Raw genomic sequence first — 17,859 nt, 5'->3', positions numbered from 1 at the left:
CCATGCAAATCAGCTGAAGTGTGGGCTGATATTAAAGAGCTTGTGTGTGTGTGTGTGTGTGTGTGTGTGTGTGTGTGTGTGTGTGAGTGAGAGAGACTTCCTGAACGCTGCCATCAAGATCATAGAGCATCTCTTTCTTCTTCTTCTTCTTCTTCTTCTTCTTCTTCTTCCTCTGAAAGAACTGTTGTTGTTGTTGTTGTTGTTGTTGTCAGCAGTTTCTCCTGGACGCTGTCACACATGGATGTCAGCAGGTCCAGGCCTCAGGATGATGCCCAACCTGGTCCGCTCAGCCCCAGCACCCAGTAGGTGAGCAGCAGGCTGACTGGGCCTTGTGGTCCGTAGACTCACATAAATACACACATATGCATATATACATACATAAATACATATGTACATAAACCAGTAAAACAGGTGATTGGATGCACTATGTATTTGAGGATTAAAATTCCAGATTTTTTAGCAAAAGAAACCCCCACACTCTTGGACTGTTATCATAAATACAGACACAGTAGGAAACTAGACTGGCGGTGTCTAGTTTTGGGTGGGGGGGTTGGGTGGGGGTGGATAATATAGGAAAGCCAGTGAGTCAGGAATACGTCAAACATTTATAGTCTTTCTCTGCACTGATTAAAACGGACCTTACTGAAGCTTCTGCTCACAAGCTCCTCACACATAAGCTCTGGCTGTAGCCCCGCCCCTATCTCATGGTGACATCCGAAATGTAAAGATATACATATTCTTTTGTGTGCGCACACACACGCACACACACACACACACACACGCACACACACACACACACACACACACACACACATATATATATACACACACACACACACACACACACACAGTGTTGGATCCACTACTGTAATTAAACTATTTTTTTAGTAGAGTAGTAATGTAATGGGATTACTGTGGCAAAACTGGTAATTATATCATGATTACTTTATCAAGTAACGATTCCATTACTTTTCTGAAATATTTTGAAAGCTAAGAATGTCTTATTGTCCACAAAATGTCTGAAATTTATAAATTTAGAAAAAGCAACCGAAAACAATGATGTCTCAGATTGACGATGCAGCCGTGCATGCAACGTCACTGATATGCAACGACGCACCAAAACAAGCCGGCATATATATATATATATATATATATATATATATATATATATATGGTGTTTTTTTTTAGCCCAATTCTGTCATTTTAGCAAACCTCAAATGGCTTCAGTTGACGCTATATAACTCCTCCCTCCTCACTCAGTCACCTGAGCCACCTGAGCAGGTGCCTGATCCTCCGACATAACATGCCCGAAGAGGACGACGAGACCATGAGCACAACAGAGCAGGACGCCACCGTCTCCACCTCCAGGCCCGACTCAAGCAGCAGCAGCAGTAGCACCACCCTCCCAGAGGGTTTCCGCCTCTTGGACGAGCCCCTTCACAGGCGGCGCCAGTCAGAGGACCACCGTGTCCCTCCACCAGCAGCCCCCAGCTACTTCTCCTCCTCCTACCAGTCATCCCGCAGCCTGCCAGCCGGCTTCAGCCAGCCCACGCCCTTCCCCAGCCAGGCCGACGGCCCCTGGCTGCACCCCAGCCTGGCCAGCAGCTGGTCCCAGTATCCCAGCAGCCTGCCCTCTTACCTGAGCCACAAGGAGGAACAGTGCAGCTGCGCCGGTGAGAGCTGCCTCTTGGCCTGCAAGCTGCCGCCGCCGCCCCCCTCGCAGCCAGCCTCTGGCAGCATCAGCAGCAACAGCAGCCTGAGCAGCCTGGAGCAGCCGCTATCGCTCTGCTCCAACCCCCCCTCGGCCAACCTCTACTACCACATGCTGTCACCGTATGCCTGCTCGCCACAGGGGGCTGCCTGCTACGCCCAGCGTCCGGGGGATGCCTTCACCTGGAGGCCCAGGCCCAACAAAAGGCTGCAGCCTCAGTACCACCCACCTAACGGCACCTGCTGTGAGTCCGCTCAGCTGGGAACCGTTTAGCCAGTAGCAATGATGTCAACAGTCAATAGGGTCTAAAAAAAATGAAAAAAATATCTATTTATCTTTCTATATATATATATAAATATCTATTTATCTATGTATGTATGTATGTATGTATGGATACACATACAATGACGTAAACAGCAAGTGAGACGTGTACGTATTTATGTGTATGTATGTATAAATATATATATATATATATATATATATATATATATATATATACATACGTATACATACGTACATATATATATATATATATATATATATATACATACGTATATATATATATATATATATATATACATATGTGTATATATATATTATTTTTTTTAATATTATATATATATACATTTATACAAATATAACGTATATACATATGCACATACATTTTTTTAAAACAACATTTTTGTGCTGTAGACCCAGGTGATTGCAGACATCCTGCAGCTGCATACACGCACACGTAAGTATTCAGGAATATGCGGACGTTTTGGACTCATCTTGTCCGTTTTAAAGAGCTTAAAAGTTGTTTTGTTTTTTTTTTTCTCTCAACTTCACGCAGAGGCCACAACACAGCGCCACACAGCACGTCGCTCTCCCTGGAGCAGAGTGAGTGTCCGCCGGCCCGTTTCTCTGTTTCAGAGTTCCGATGCCACAACTGCTGATCCTGTCCTGTTATTCATCCTTCAAACATCTGTGTCTCCGGAACACAGGGAGGGTGTTTGTCACGTACGAGGCCGATGACGACAAGCACGTCAACGAGATCATCAACTTTGTGGCTCTGCTGCGACACAACGGCTTCGACACACACGTATGTAGAGTCTCTAGTCGGCTGCACTGTGCTGAGTCAACAGTCGGTTCAGTCAGGCTTAAGAAAGGAAAACGTCTTAATGAAAAGCAGTATTGTCTTGTTTCTTTTTTTAATGTAATGGATAAAGATGCTCACTATTCCAATACTAATCTAATGAACAAATTCTGTCTCGCTAAATAAACTAAACGTTTTTTTGGTTCACATCCAAATCGTAGCTTGTCAAAAGTACAAGATCGTGGTTGTCAATGTTGTTGTTTTTTTTCTGGATGCCACCGTGCTGATAAATATCTTGACAAATGTGAAATCAGTCGGTTGTTGACTTGTTAAACCGTCCAGAGGTACCAACCACTCAGACGCCATTGCTGCTGTTTCACCTTCTGGGTGAATCTCTTAGCAAGGACTGTAGGAAGAGAGAGAGAAAATCTTTATTGGGGTCAAAAGGTTTTTGCTGCATCAACACACCGACTGCATCTTCATGTTCCAGATTGACATCTTTGAGCAGCAGTTCAGGAGCATCAGCAAGATTGACTTCATGGAGCGCTACCTTAGCGAGGTAAATAACCAAAAACCTAATCGAGACGTCGCCGCAATCGGACCCGGCTCGACCTTTTCCTTCTCTAAGTGAAAAACAAAAACATGCCTGTGGTTTGTGTCTCTCACACACAGAAAGAGTATCTGATCATCATCATCATCAGCCCCAAGTACTACGAGACGGTGACAGCGTCCCCCGTTGGCCTGGAGAACGACGAGAGGACCTTCAACACCGTCTACATACACAAACAGGTCTGCGGCTGCAAGAGCGAAGCTGAAGAAAACAGCAAACTCAGATCATCAGATCGTCGTATCTACTTTGCTTTTCCTCTCCTTCCTTCCTTTCGTGCCGCGCAGCTCCAGAATGAGTTCATCCAGAACGGCAGCAAGAATTTCAGGTTCATTCCCATCGTGTTCCCCGGGGCGAAGAAGGTAAGCAGCTGCTGTTCCATACGTAGGAGACACGCCCACCGCCGCCTCTCCCCGTGCTTGTTACACCCTGCCCACGTAAAATGCATACTGCTCAGGCATGCTCACAAATCTCAACGAATCGCTGCGTGTGCGCGTGCGCGCACGTGTTCTCGTCCCCGCAGTGTCACGTGCCCACCTGGCTGCAGAACACTCACGTCTACTCGTGGCCGCGGGACCGAGACGACATCCTGCGGCGGCTGATGAGGGTGGAGAAGTACAACCCGCCGCCCATCGGGCCGCTGCCCACCATCGTCTCCATCCCCATCTAGGGACCTCCAACTGTGACAGGAGGAGAAGAAGAAGAAGAAGAAGAAGAAGGAGAAGAAGGAGAAGGGGAAGAGGAAGTAGAAGAAGACAAAGAAGAATGACATTTGAAAATATAAAAAAAAAAGACTTCCTGGGGAAACGTCTGGTCGTGGCAGTGCAAACAGGAAGTAGCGGCGCTAAGGGTGCTGTGTAAACTTGTTTTATAGTACAAATGTTGTGGAACTACTTACTTTTTTTCATGCTGTGGTACAGGAAAAAAGAAAGCTGTACTTGTTGATGTGAATTGATGGGTAATGGAGGATTTGAAGCATGCGTACTGGTGCTAAGCCGAGTTAATTAGTTTAGCTGACACAGAGCAAACGTCAGCGTTTTCTGTCTTTTTTCTGTCTTTTTTTTTTTTTTTTTTTTTTTTTGCGTTACTGGCACAGTTTTATATTCACACTTGCGAGTACCTGGCCCAGTTAACGAGCGACGCGTGTGGTCCGGTCAAACTCACAGCAGGATGCTACCCACTGCTGTGTGTTTGCATAGTGCCACGACGAGGGGGTTCGCTGTGCAGTGAGCCAACAGTCCAGTTCCTGGGCGGGCAGAGACTATCTAGAGCAGTGCTTTTCAAAGTCTGGGCCACGAGGCGGCGCTAGGGGTAGCGCAGAAAATTGGAGAGAAGATAAGAAAAAAAAAATCCAATGTTTAATCAATATTATTGAATATAACCTATAATAATATATAACATGATTGCCTGCCAGTCAAAAAGATCATTCATGGCATCGTGTGTGACGTGCCAGTTTGCGAATGTTACAAGTATTGAATTGCAAATAAAAGTAAGAAAAAAACATTCTCAATGTTGATTTCGATTCGCTCGTACCCCAACACTGACCCTCAAACCCAACCTTAACACCAAACCCAACACTAATGCCACCTCAATCTGTAACCCTATTCCTAAACTTAATCCCAAAGCAGGAAAGACAACAAAATCTCAATGTCAATGTTTCATCTCCAGAAATTGAGGAAAATTATCAAAAAAAGAAAAGTCCCAGAACAGCCCAAAACACACATGGAAGACTGTTCTATGATAGTTCTAAACAAGAGCGAAAGAGAACAAAATCTTACCACGTCTGAAAATCGAGAGAGAAGTCTTAATATACACTGCCAATTTTTTCGGGGACTGAAAAATAAAAAGTCAAACTCCAAGCCTAACCCCAACCCAACCCGAACACTAACCCCTGGTCCCCAACATAAACCCCGATCCCAACCCCAAACCCACCCCAATCACTGAAGCAGAGTCGGCAAGTAGGCTTCTTTTTTGATCTGCAGCCTTCGCTGGCAGAACGGAAGATACAGATTACTGTTGATAAACAACGGAAAAGAGAATTGACTTTTAAAGTAAAAGGTCTTCAAGCTGTGGCAAAACCCGGTGACGGTCACCAATCTTGTTTGAATGTCAAGACAAGAAAGAACAGGCCCTGCTCTTTGCAACATCTTTAAATTCCACCAACAGGATTTTGAATTTTTTTGTCCACTTATTTTTTTAAACTGGGGGACCCTTGGAGTGGGCTGGCAAATCGGAAGAGAATCCTTGTCAGGAGGTGCTACTGAGCTTTAAACAATTCACTTAGCCTCACTGTGACTCCTTGGAGGATCACATGCGAAGTCCCGACAAGCCGAGACCTGGGACCAGTTCGCCTCCAGGCCTGCGCGGCCGACCGCGGCCGCAGCTCAGCCGCCCGTCGACTCTACGTTGCCGGCTGGAAACAAAACGTGCGTTCAGGCGAACTGCACCTCAGACAGGAAGTCCTGACGTGGTCGAGAGTTGCTGACGCAGCCGCCTTCCCTTCCTGCTCTCTGCTGCAGTGGGACTTCTCAAGAAAGAAGTTGACTTCAAGTGGGTCGCGGCGACCTGTCCGCGGCTTCAGGAAAATCACGTGTGGCTGCCTGACACACTTTAATACACAAAGCTGCGTGCGTGTGCGAAAAGCCTCAACACGCTATGAATAAAGTCATGCCTGGGGAAAAAAAAAAAAAAAAAGAGATCAGAATGTCAGAATGTGGTTTTAATGGTTTTTTATCTTCACAAGAGGTAACACTGCAGATGTTCATACAGACGTCATAAAAAAAAAATCTGAATACAGTGTTTTTTATTTATATTCATCCTTATAATGAAAAGTACATGAAATATTAATTTCAATAACATAACAACAAAAAAGACATCTGTAATAAAAGAGGATTACAAAGTGACACTTTATGTAAATAAATCTTAAGAATTAAGTAACAGGAAAAAAAAAAACCAAAAAATAAACAAAGACAAAATCAGACAATCGTTCCATTTAACTGTATGTAAAAACATTGCAAGTGCTATTTGTTCAAAGCTACAAAATAGACTTAGAAAGCAGGAAGCGTTTAATCTTTTCTTTTTTTCAATTTCCTTCAAGGAAAAGTACTATAAAATAAGTTACAGTACAGTGAGTTTTTGTCCGAGCGGACTCTTGGTTCCTGCCGCGGCGGAGAGAAAAGTGTTTTCTCCCCCAGGGAGGAAAGAGGCAGCCGCGCTGCCGCCCCAAACCGCGTGTCGTGTGTTTTGTGATAGCCGCACTAACACTGCTGTGAAACGTTCACCCGCCTGTCCGCGTCCGTGCGCTGTGAAGAACCTTCATGATGCTCAGACACTTTCCACAAATACTTCATGTTCTGTTTTTTTTTTGTTCTTTTTTCATTTTAAAGTCACGTGAACACGGAGGAGCGTTTTCAGACGTCGTCCGCAGGCAGAGGAGGTATGTTGAACCTTGGTCTGGTGAAGAAAGCCATCTTCTCTCTGCAAGTTGACAAAAAAAACGAGACTTCAGTGTTGTTGCCACTGTCTTGGTTGGTCACATCCTCTTAAAAAACAAAACAAAAACAAAAAACCTCAATTTAGATCAAGAAAACATTGAAATACTTTAACTGTCAGTCGTAACCAATCAGCTCCCTTTTAGCTGTGACACAAAGCACGACTGATGCAAAATGCCTCCAAATGCCACAGAGGAAGACCAAGCAATAGAAGAGGAAAAGTTTCAAGCCACATTTGAAATGGATTTGAATCAAATTGATTTTAATTCACAACATATTCTTTGTTAAAATGTGTTAAAAGATGCGATAATGACAGGAAGTGAGCGCCTGTCTTGCTACAGTTATGCCAGAAACACTCACTTTATTTCTTAGAAAACCCAACGGTTTTCTGCAGTCACCTGAAAACAGGAAGTGACTGAACACAAACAAAGAAGGTGTCCAAAGACATTTCACATTAAAGCTGAAACCTCCATTGACTCCACTGTAAATGTTGTTTCAAACTTCTGGCACCAGAAAGTCCAGAGGCCTCGTCTTCCTTCTCGCTGAGCCTCCAATTAATCGGCCATTCTGCGAGCAACGCCTCCACCCGACTCCCCACCTGAACGTTTGCACCGGCAGCGGCTCCTTCTGGCTCTGGCCCCTCATCTGCAGCACCTCCTTGGACGCCTTCCTCAGCCTGCGCTCGGCCGCCTCCTCCTGCTGCTGCTCCTGCTTGCTCTGGCTGGCCTGCGAGCGGAGCAAAGCACCGTGAGGAACCAGGTCACTGTGGCCCGGTGGGGAGGAGCGAGCGCCTCCGGACTCACCTGTCTGTGGGCCTCTCTGAGCAGGCAGCGGAAGCGCTCGTCCCTCAGCGCCCACAGGGGGAGCTCCGGGTCCTCCCGGGCCTCCGGCTCCTCCAGCCGCAGCTTCAGCTCCCTCAGGGCGCTCAGCTCCTCCATCAGATGCCTCTGACGCGTCCTGCAGGCCTGGAGATCCAGCTCCAGGTCCAGGGAGGTGCGCGTCGGCTGCTCGGCCAGGGAGGAGCGGTACGACTGCTGCTCAGACACACCCACGTGTCAAAAACCACAACAACAACAACAAAACCCAGAGCAAACTCTTTCGAGTTACCTGCTTATATCGCAACGTTCTTCTTTCCAGCGTGTTCCTGACAAAGGGAGATTTCTTTGGTAGAGTTGAGCTGTCGCTGTCACTGCGATACAGCTGAAAAATGAAAAATATATCACGATGAGCATCACTGAGTGAATCTCTTTGAAATGGCAAGATTGAGATGAGATGTTGACACACACACACACACACACACACACACACACACACACACACACACACACACACACACACACACACACACACACACACACACACACACACACACACACACACACCGCAACGCCGAGTCTCGATAGACAAGCCGAGACAAGCCGCCTCGCTGCAATATCAGCTATCCATCTCCAGACAAAAAAAACCCGCTAGCGCCAGAGCGGCTGATCGGAAGGGGGAAAAGGCGGAGCTACAGTCAGGGTGTGTTGGTGACCGAAACAGGAAGCTGCAAGCGTTCCTCCGGCAAAGAACGACGACGGATCGCTTCACCTCCTGCTGACTCTGCACACGGCTCAGCCATGGAGAGACGTCATTGGCCTGCTTGGGGTGAGACGTCATTGGCCTGCTTGGGGTGAGACGTCGATCACATTCCAAGCGTGTGTGACTCCCCTTCTCAAACTTTTTCCGTGTGGCTCTTTCGCACATGGATCTACGGATCAACGTGGAAATAAACTTCCTGCAACCTTTTGGTCGCCGTTGATCGCAGTCTGGGTCACACGGCCTCACAATGAATATCTAATATTTATTTATGTATTGAGTCAAGACCACCGGGACTAGTCATCCCACCAGCAGTTCAGCTTTTAATCACGGATGTCAACAGGCCTTGAGCCGCTACCAGCTCCTTCAAAATGCAACTGGTCCAATTTAAATGTGACACCGACTTGTCCAAACAGCTTTGGAGTGTAGGAGTTTCAAACGGTCTCCTCTTTTGCCAACACTATCTCGCAGCTCTTTTCGAGGTGGTCATGCGGATCTCATTCCAACCTGAGGTGTCATTTTCTAGGTTTTTATTCGCAAAATTCTGCAGTTGATAGCTGGAATAGGTCCGGCGGAAGCTGGCTGCAGCCAGCCGACACTCACCCTGCAGACGTACTGGCTGCGAGCGCCGGGCGAGAAGGTCTGCGAGCGGACGATGGTGCTGCCCCGCATGAAGGGCGAGGCGTGACCCCAGCGGCCGCCCCGCTCCTTGGGACGGACCCGCACCGGCTCCGGGAACAGGCCGTCCGTCATGGTGGCCTTCTCCACCTGCAAGGACCCACACAGAGGACAAGGAGACGGGTCTCACTCTAAACGCATACGATATTGTTCATTAAATTGTTTCTTTAGTGTGTGGATTGTGCGCAAAGTGAAAGTAAACGCAACATTAGTGGATTCTTGTCGTCAGGATGCTGCCAATCCGAACCAGCTGAGACACAGCAACACGTACGAAGTTGTGACGTCACACTGGGAATAAACTCTTTTCTAGAGATTTTCTGGTTTGGTTTATCATTTTTATTCAAACAACTAAAAGACCATAACTGAAAAATCTGAAAAAAAACGAAAAGATTTGCTATGAATCGCGATTCAGGTCACAGTCGTCCTGCCAGACGTTTTAAAGACCTTTATTTTTGTATTGCCGTCTATGGGAAAAATGCTTTTCGGGCCCCATGGGATTTTTATGTTGCAGTACCTCGAGTGGCCACTGGGGAAAGTCTCTGTGCCGGTCCGGTACCCAGTTCTTATAATACGACCATGAGCTATATTAGCGGGCTGCTGTACTTCCGTAAACACTCTGCACTCCTTTAGGAAACTTTTATCTAAAAACAGTTTAGAAAGTAGTCGGTTTAAAAAATAAATAAATAAGAGTCTGCCAGACTGCCAATATGGCAACACAGCAATGTTTTCCAGTGGCCACGTGAGGTACTGCAGCCGAAAACCCCACGCGACCACAAAAAACATTTTTCTCTACAGAATGCAATACAAAAACACACGTCTGTAAAACGGTTGACAGGACGCCTCTGACCTGAAATGCTGTTTAAATGATAAATAAATAAATAAATGAATAAATAAATCTCAAGAACGAATAAATCTTTCTATTGTATATTTTTGACTTGTGGGCTTTTTAAGTTTTCTTTGGGTCGCCATATCGGGTCCTCGGGTCTGGGTTACCTTCACGGTCGAGAGTTTGCCCGTCGGCCGGTCACAGCGCCCTCCGCTGGCGATGCAGCCGCCCTCCGCGCACAGGCCCTCGGAGCAGGCGCCCGTGAAGGCCATGCTGTTGCTGCAGCCGCTGTCCACCGACTCCGCCTGCCAGCTCCTGCGGTGACAAAATACATCAAAGACGGATGAAAAAACAAAAAAAACAAAAAAACAAAAAACCACTGTGACTGTCACTTTCTCGCTGCCGGTCGCTGGGGGGGCGAGCGAGCGAGCGAGCGAGCAGTGGCCAGGAGTGTGCGAGACGTGACGGAGACTCGGCTCACAAAAAGTGCCGCCACCTCTCAGACGGCGCCGCCTCCCGCGGCTCGTCCTTCTTCTCCAGCCTGAGCAGCTCCAGCTCGGCCTCCCGCTCCTCCAGGTGGGTGGTGGTGCTGGTGCTGGTGCTGGTGCTGGTGCTGGTGCGTGACAGCAGAGAACAGACATCCTGGAACGTGACGGAGCACAGACAGTGTCAGGACGTCACTATTCAATCCCTCCCCCCCCCCCCCCTCCCTCCCTGCCTCCCTCACTCCGCCTGTCTGGAGGCTCTTTTGGCTCCGCAGACACATTCTTGTCAATCGCTGCATTTTAACACCCTGTTGGCAGGCAGGCAGGCAGGCAGGCAGGCTGCAGTTTCCCTGCAAAACGCTGTTAAGTTATTTTTGTGCTTTTCATTATTTTTTTTACATTTTTTTCCAAATCATAACAGTGATCTAAAAGCATAAATAGGGGAATCTTGCAAGACCGCTGCTGGGCGGACAGTAAGTGTCGGCCCAATCAACTACCAATCAGCTTCCTTTTAGCTGTAAGGAAGAAGTAGGAAGCGACTTCTGTTGGAAACATAGTCAGACAACACATTTATACAGGAGAGGCCTCTCTGCCAGATGCAAATCTGGCAGAGAGAAAATAATCAAACTGATCTGGCAGAAGTTCCATCCAGCGAGCCGGTTCTCGGACTCGTTTGTCTGGCATCGTGCAAGCAGGTGATTATCTTGCGCACGCTGGTATGCCAGCAGCATCTTCCACTGATCACCAGCGGCTTCTGCATTTTAGTCATTCTCCAACAAGCGGCAAAAAAAATTGGAATTAGAAATATAAAGCACTGGGGAAAAAAAACGATTGAAAAGTTGTTGATTTTGTAAGATGATTTTAAAAACTACTCATCAAGTTAACCCTCACCTTCGAACCCCAGAAAACAAAGTGACTGTGAAATAAGAGCCGAGATCCTATTGTTCCACTTGGACCAGATTCGTTTCATGTTTTTCTTTGTGTGTGTGTGTTGTCAAACGGCCGGGAACATGGCCTGCGCATGTTCTGAGCACCACCCTGAGGCTGACGCCAGCCTGGAGACAAAGACCGACGAGCCGAAGAGTCAATTAGTGTCAACAGCCACTGTTTCCAAACACTGTTTGACTCAGCCGAACCGGTTTGATCAGACTGGCAGACTCACGACATCAGCGGCGCACAAACCTTCCTGATGACCTTTTGCCGATACCGAGCAAAACTATTTCGGTCAAGAATGTGTTCTGCTCGCTCTGACAGACGTCTCTTCAGAAACAACCGCTGGTCGCTAGTCCGACGCCTCCAGCAGGCTAACAGACGTCAGGGTCAGCTTTAACGTTGTCCCGAGACTTTTCTTCTTCCAGTGGCTTTCAGCGCTGAGACGACAGTCTCAGTTTTCCTATCCTACTCCTGCTCAATATGCCCCCCCCCCCCTCCTCCCGTATTTAGCCCTCTGTTTGCAGCCTCCAGCAGGGTTTTAGCTCCCTGCTCATACCGATGTTTCGCTGGACCTTCCACATGGTTAGAAGTGGACAAAAACGAGATGGAACTCCTAGCTGGGGAGGGGGTGCATTAAGCTAAAATGGTAGAGGTACGTGTGCCCTTTGTGACATCACAAAGGGTCAGCTCACTAAATTGTGCGTTTGGGCACTGGAAGCAAAAATAAATAAAAAAGGATTTACCCTCTTCTGGGCTGTTAAGAAACTGACTTTGTAAGTTCTTGGTTTTGAAGTTAAAATAGTTAAATACAATCCATGACTGAATTGTTTTGGCGTCTGCTCTATTTGAGCGCAAGCTGTGAGCGAGCCGTGTCAAGCTGGACAGGAAGTCACTCAAAGAAACATGGAGAAAATCTGGTAAATTTTCAAAATAAAAGCAATTCTCAAAATAAAATACCGCAGTCTGACAAATGCGATCATATTTGTGTACGTTATATTTGTCAGTATTGAGCATCACAGTGTGAGAGAGATGAAAACAAACACACGTGGACATGAAAGAGAGCAACAGAGTGGGCTGGCTACAGGGCGGGGGTGGGGTTTTGGGTGTCGAAGCAAACAACAGGGAAAAAGAGAGAGAAGAGGCAGAGAGGAGCAGCTCTGAATGGGAGTAAACAACAGCAGAGCAGAAGCGCGAAGAAATGCGGGTCTAGTGTGAACATTAGGAGCGAGAGCTGCGGCTCGTGCGCAATTTTGTTGGGCGAGCTGCTCTGCGGCGCGTCCACATCCGGTCTGAACCTGGTGTAAGACCTGTAGTATTTCTGGCCAGAAATACTTTACATTATGGGGTTGAAACTGCCTTGAAATACTAAACAACAGAATTTGCAATTAATCGCAGTTAATTATGAAGATTCTGTGATTAATCGCGATTAAAAAAAGTAATCGTTTGACAGTCCTATTTTAACGGTTATGATACATCACACACACACACACACACACACACACACACACACACACACACACACACACACACACACACACACACACACACACACACACACACACACACACACACACACACACACACCCATGTGAGTGGGCTACCTGGACTCTGGGCCTCGACTCGTCGTCCTGGCCGTCGTGCAGCCTGCGCTGATTGGGGTTCTTCTGTTCGTGCCTGGGCGTCTCGGTCAGCATCTGCACCGGCAGCCAGCGGTAGACCATCTCCGCACTTCCCTCGCAGTCTGCCAGGCTCAACTGAGCTGTGCCCTGCAGCAGCACCACACACATGCGCATAAATTACCCCCATGTGTATGTACACTAGGATTAGCAAACCCAAACTGGCCCAGAGGCCCCTTCCCTCTGTCATCTTCCAAGGAAAACAGTGCGAGTGTGTGTGGGACCCACCAGCAGCTCCTCCTGGGCCTGGGGTCCCAACGAGCACACGGACAGCTGCAGAGCACACACCGCCAGGGCGTTTGCAGGGACAGGAATGCAGAAGCCTTCGTTGAAACTCATCTGGGCCTGCGGCTCCAGCGCCGTGCAGCAGTAAAACGCCCGGGCCCTGCCGGCATCCAGTGGAATCAGGTGCACCTTCACATAGCTGGACAGGGACAGGGACCATTATGTCGCTGTTGCTTATTAATACTATGATGCTATTTGTTAGTTTTTGTTTAATGTGTGTGCTGGCCAGAGAGAAAATATGCAAAACAACAACAAAAAACAAAAACTGACTAAACCTCAAGCTCAGCCTCTCTTCCATTATGACATTTTTATTTACCTTAGTTATTATTTGTCCGAGAAATCAACACCTGTTTTGACTCACCTCATTAAAAACTGCAAAGGATTTTTGTAAGTCAGTAAACCAATGAGAATAAATGTATTTGCTGTTGACAGATTTTCATTTTTTTCCATTTCTGAAAGTGTTTTTCTTCTTTTTTCCCAAATAATGGAAAGAAAACCAGGTGTCTCTCAAACTACATACAGCTGGTCTACATACTTATTACAAAGCGCCAAGTGTCTTCACAGTGACATGCAACATATGATTTGCTCACTGAAAATGAAAATGTGACACCGGCGCTAATGCTCAGTGTCGTCTAACCGGTCCTTTAATCAAGCATTCAGATTGCATCTGTTTTTTGTTTTTTTTTACGTTGTGATAATCTTTGTGTAATGTCTCTGCTCGTCTACTTGCCGTCACCAAACAACATGCGGTTTGGGAAAGCAGCGGCCTGCGGTTGGTGCACGACAGAGCGGCGTCATGCACTGCATGACACCGACATCCAGGTTTGGAACACGGCTGCTGTTGGCTTGTTTTTCTCTCCACTCACTCACAGCAGGATGAACTCACACTTTATAGCCGTCCCTCACGCTGCAGCGGTTCAGGCTCTTGAGCTGCAGCAGATGGAGCCGCAGAGACTGAGAACTGGAGTCCCACCTGGAACGAAGGAGCAGCAGCAGCAGCAGCAGGAAAAAAATTAAAGTTAACCAAGACGTTGAGTATCGAGCGATGGACTGGGTTCACTCACAGCAGCCCCAGTTGGATCTGGGGGGGTTCGCTCACTGACGGCAGCTCCTTCAGGTAGGACATCTCCTCCGACTCTTCTGGCCTGAGGGAAATAAGACCCAACAAAGACCCTGTTTATTGCACAAATTAATGAATTATGATATTGTAATCAGTTTCTAAGTCAGGGGTGAGCAAGCGTTTTGACTGGTGGGCCACAATGGGGTCTAAAACTTGACAGAGGGGGGCCGGAGCAGCAGCAGATGGATGGAGTGTTTCGGTGACATAGGAGGGAAGAATATATCTTGGTATAAGTAGAAAACACGTGCATTAATGTAAAATGAAAATGAGACAAAAACGATATGACAAAATCAGTGTCTTTGAAGCCCCACAGTATTTAGCTCTCTATTGAAATAAATCTTAAAACACTGATAAAAATGGATGAAACGCAGCTAATTTATGACTTACTTACTATTAATAAAAATTACTTCCAAGTTTGGCAGGCTGGATTAAAAAGCTTAACGGGCCGCATACGGCCCCCGGGCCGTAGTTTGCCCATGCCTTGTCGCTCATCAGCAAAAGCCGATGTGGAGTTGATTACAATGACTTCAGCCTGTTTGATTTTAGCTCAAAGCTGCAGAGAAAATTCAAGTCGTCAACAAGATTCCGCCAATCCGGCTGCTGTGATTGACTCTTTCACTTTTGGAGTTGGACCCCGTTGACCGCAGGGACTTTTCAGCACAGCTGTCAACAAGCTTCCCGGACAGAGACACTTGTCAAAGCTCCCATAATGCCCCTGTGTAGTGGAGGAAAAGCTCCATCCACCCCTTCCTGACAGTCACCACCTCCTTGCCATCAGTCATCACGACACACCGTACGGCTCCGCAGTCTCCTCCTCGACCACTAGGAGGCTCTATTGCTCCACACAGTGTGAGGCGGACCTCCGCCCACCTTCTGCCCCAGGCCTCGAACACGCCGCTGTCCGTGGCCAGGGCGTCCTCGGACACGCCTGCAGAGACTCTCCGGGCCCTCCTGCCGCTTCGGTTGCCGCTGTTGCCCCTCAGAGTCACTCCTGCACGGAACAATCACGTCATTATTGCGCACATTTTCCTGCGAGAGTTAACTTGGAAAGTGTGCAAATGTGCCGTGTGCTTTTCTCATCTTTGAGAGGCATTTAAAAGACTGGCTCAAGTCCATCCAGACCTGTGATCACGTTTAAACTGAATGTAGGCTACATGGAGCACTGCAGTGCTTTACACATGCACTCCCTTTTTTCAACTCCATCTTAGCGCACACCTCCCAACAAGAAACCCTGCTCTGGTCAGCATTGCTGCACCTCTATCTCAATTATCCATCCCTGACAGTTTCATCTTGCCAGTTGTAAGTGTATTAACTGCACTGTACATAATGGTTTTTGTGGTCATGTATGTATCTTTACTGACTGTCTCTTATTTAGTGTCATTGTCTGCTGTTTTTACTGTACCCCTGTGTCCTTTTAATGTGTTTTTTTTAACATCAGGCCAGAGGACTGCGGTTAAAAACACCAGCACATTGGCAGGAAGGTAACAGGAATGTAAATTAATGTGCATTGTCCTCTTCAAATAAAATAATAAAATTAAAATAAAATAAATTAATACTTTTTTATTAATACTTTTTCTGGGACTTTTTTATGGACATTTTCATGCAAACACAAATCTGCAAGAATCGGCAAGCAGAATAAATATCCATATCATTATTAGAATAATTCCTATTATCACTGCAATGTCGCAACAACCACCAAGTAATAATAATAATAATAATAATAATACTACTAATAATAATAATGATACTACTGACCTGTGGAGGTGAAGCCGCCTGGAGTGCCGCCGTCCCGGTGGCTCTTGCTGTCCAGCTGGTGGATGGGGGCGGGGCCGCCGCCATCCTCGCCGCCGCCCAGCATGGCGCTGCCGTGCACCAGCGACTGCGACTGAGCCCGCAGCCCCTCCAGCAGCCCCCGGCTGGCCTGCTCCATGTACTCCTCGGTCATCTGGGCCAGCGGGCAGTCCTGGGGGGCGGAGTGGTAGGGCGTGTCCATGGGCGAGCTGGGCGGCGAGAGGGAGGAGAGCGAGGAGCGCGAGGAGAGCGAGGCCAGCGACTGCGGCGTGTCGTGCGAGCGCTTGGAGGCCTTGGCCGTCGCCAGCGGGTCCGGCGTGAACACGCCGCCGTCCCGGCACGAGGACTCCAGCGGCGGCAGGTAGCGCAGGTGGGGCTCGTGCAGCTCGCCGCCGTCGTGGCGCTCGTACGGCGGGACGCCGTAGATGTCGGTGAAGCTGATGGAGCTGAGCGAGCCGCGGCTGGACGCCAGCGAGCCGCGACTGGAGGCCAGAGAGCCGCGGCTGCTGCTGGACGACACCGTCAGGGAGCTGGCGGACAGGCTGTGGGGGGAGAGAGGAGAGGTGGTGGTGGGGATGGGGGGGGCACAGATGAGACAGGAAGTGTGAGAGGAGCTGCGGCGAAGAAACAGGAAGCACTCTGGGTGGACGGGTGGACACCTCTTGAGCTGGGAGTGAAGGTAGGTGGTGATGCGCGTGGCCTCCTCCAGCTGCCTGAGCAGAGCGTTCCTCTTCTCCTGCAGCAGGATCCTGCCGTCCGGGTTCGAGGAAGAAAAGGAAAAAGGGAAACAGAGAAGTCAGGTGAAGGAGTAAAGAGATTGTTGCGGCATCAGCAATCCTGCAGAGAAACGCGCTGCATGAAACGACTTTATAAACTCAAATCCAAGTCCATCTTCCATCTTGAAAAGCTCCGATCTAAAGCGCAACGCCAGTCGGCGTTCACGGGGTGGAGGTGGCAGGAGGAAAGCAGGAAGCGTAGTTTCCCCAATTTGGGATCAATAAAGTACATCGATCTGTCCGTCTGTTGATTTAACTGGAGCAACCGCCAAAAGGGGCAAGCGGTGAGAAGACAAAGGTTTTTGAACAGGAGCTTGTAAACGCCAGCTGTTGCTAAAGAGAGATTAGCATGGCTGCTGCTGAAATGGCAACGCCCAAACAAAGCGACCTCGTGGATCACCTCCCACTACGAGGTGACAACAAGTTCATGCGTGACCTCCTGACCACAACGGATCCAAGGTGAGTCACCTTCCAGCAGTTTCCACTGAAAGAACCTGGCATTTTCCTTCCGAGGAAGTCAAACAGAAACCATCCAGGTGTCCGGGTGAACCACATCTTTCGTCCTCACCTCTGATTGGCTCCTTGACTCTGGGAGCTGCGGGCCCGCTGCACCTCCTCCTCCAGGCGGCGCCGCTCCTCCTCCAGCTGCAGTAGCGTGTCGGCCGGGTGCTGCTGCTTGCTGACCAGGATGAGCTCCTGCAGCAGCGCCTCCTTCTCCCGCAGCAGCTGCAAGAAGTCGCGGTCGCGGTCGGCCTCGGCCCGCCCCGACCAGCTCTCGCTGTCCAGCTGCGCCAGCTGGTGCTGGATGCTCTGCACCCTGCGGCCAC

General features: G+C 48.3%; 2 protein-coding genes across 5 annotated transcripts in view; one reads left to right on the top strand and one right to left on the bottom strand.

The window, feature by feature from the left end:
* The first annotated feature begins 212 nt into the window (after positions 1-212).
* Positions 213-4,899, top strand: traf3ip2l (TRAF3 interacting protein 2-like). Of its 3 annotated transcripts, XM_076045046.1 has the most exons (9): positions 216-306; positions 1,261-1,955; positions 2,405-2,447; positions 2,547-2,593; positions 2,698-2,795; positions 3,280-3,348; positions 3,462-3,578; positions 3,684-3,758; positions 3,920-4,899. In XM_076045046.1, exons 1-9 carry the CDS (start codon positions 242-244, stop codon positions 4,064-4,066), a joined length of 1,356 nt encoding a protein of 451 aa, XP_075901161.1. In that variant the 5' UTR covers positions 216-241; the 3' UTR covers positions 4,067-4,899. The 3 variants fall into 3 exon arrangements, with proteins under 3 accessions (XP_075901160.1, XP_075901161.1, XP_075901159.1); XM_076045045.1 differs by having other exon boundaries at positions 213-306; positions 3,684-4,899; XM_076045044.1 differs by having other exon boundaries at positions 216-302; positions 3,684-4,899.
* A 1,201-nt stretch (positions 4,900-6,100) lies between these two features.
* wwc3 (WWC family member 3) overlaps positions 6,101-17,859 on the bottom strand; it is a 28,947-nt gene continuing 17,188 nt past the window's right edge. Inside the window, exons 9-23 of one of the 2 annotated variants that reach the window (XM_076045316.1) lie at positions 17,601-17,849; positions 16,916-17,005; positions 16,221-16,798; positions 15,336-15,456; positions 14,410-14,490; positions 14,232-14,318; positions 13,289-13,484; positions 12,986-13,150; positions 10,448-10,608; positions 10,134-10,281; positions 9,066-9,230; positions 7,995-8,087; positions 7,691-7,921; positions 7,486-7,613; positions 6,101-6,873 (exon numbers count right to left, since the gene is read on the bottom strand). In XM_076045316.1, the coding sequence (XP_075901431.1) occupies positions 6,807-6,873; positions 7,486-7,613; positions 7,691-7,921; positions 7,995-8,087; positions 9,066-9,230; positions 10,134-10,281; positions 10,448-10,608; positions 12,986-13,150; positions 13,289-13,484; positions 14,232-14,318; positions 14,410-14,490; positions 15,336-15,456; positions 16,221-16,798; positions 16,916-17,005; positions 17,601-17,849 (2,560 nt within the window). In that variant the 3' untranslated portion in view covers positions 6,101-6,806. The remainder of the gene's footprint in view (positions 6,874-7,485; positions 7,614-7,690; positions 7,922-7,994; positions 8,088-9,065; positions 9,231-10,133; positions 10,282-10,447; positions 10,609-12,985; positions 13,151-13,288; positions 13,485-14,231; positions 14,319-14,409; positions 14,491-15,335; positions 15,457-16,220; positions 16,799-16,915; positions 17,006-17,600; positions 17,850-17,859) is intronic. The other variant, XM_076045317.1, reaches the window with a different exon arrangement.

The sequence above is a fragment of the Nelusetta ayraudi genome, unplaced genomic scaffold, assembly GCF_046127955.1.
Source record: "Nelusetta ayraudi isolate G7.1 ecotype Tasmania unplaced genomic scaffold, CSIRO-AGI_Nayr_v1 ptg000084l, whole genome shotgun sequence".
NCBI lineage: Eukaryota > Metazoa > Chordata > Actinopteri > Tetraodontiformes > Monacanthidae > Nelusetta > Nelusetta ayraudi.
Note: the sequence above shows the minus strand (reverse complement) of the source record. Positions and strands in the feature narration are given on the sequence as shown.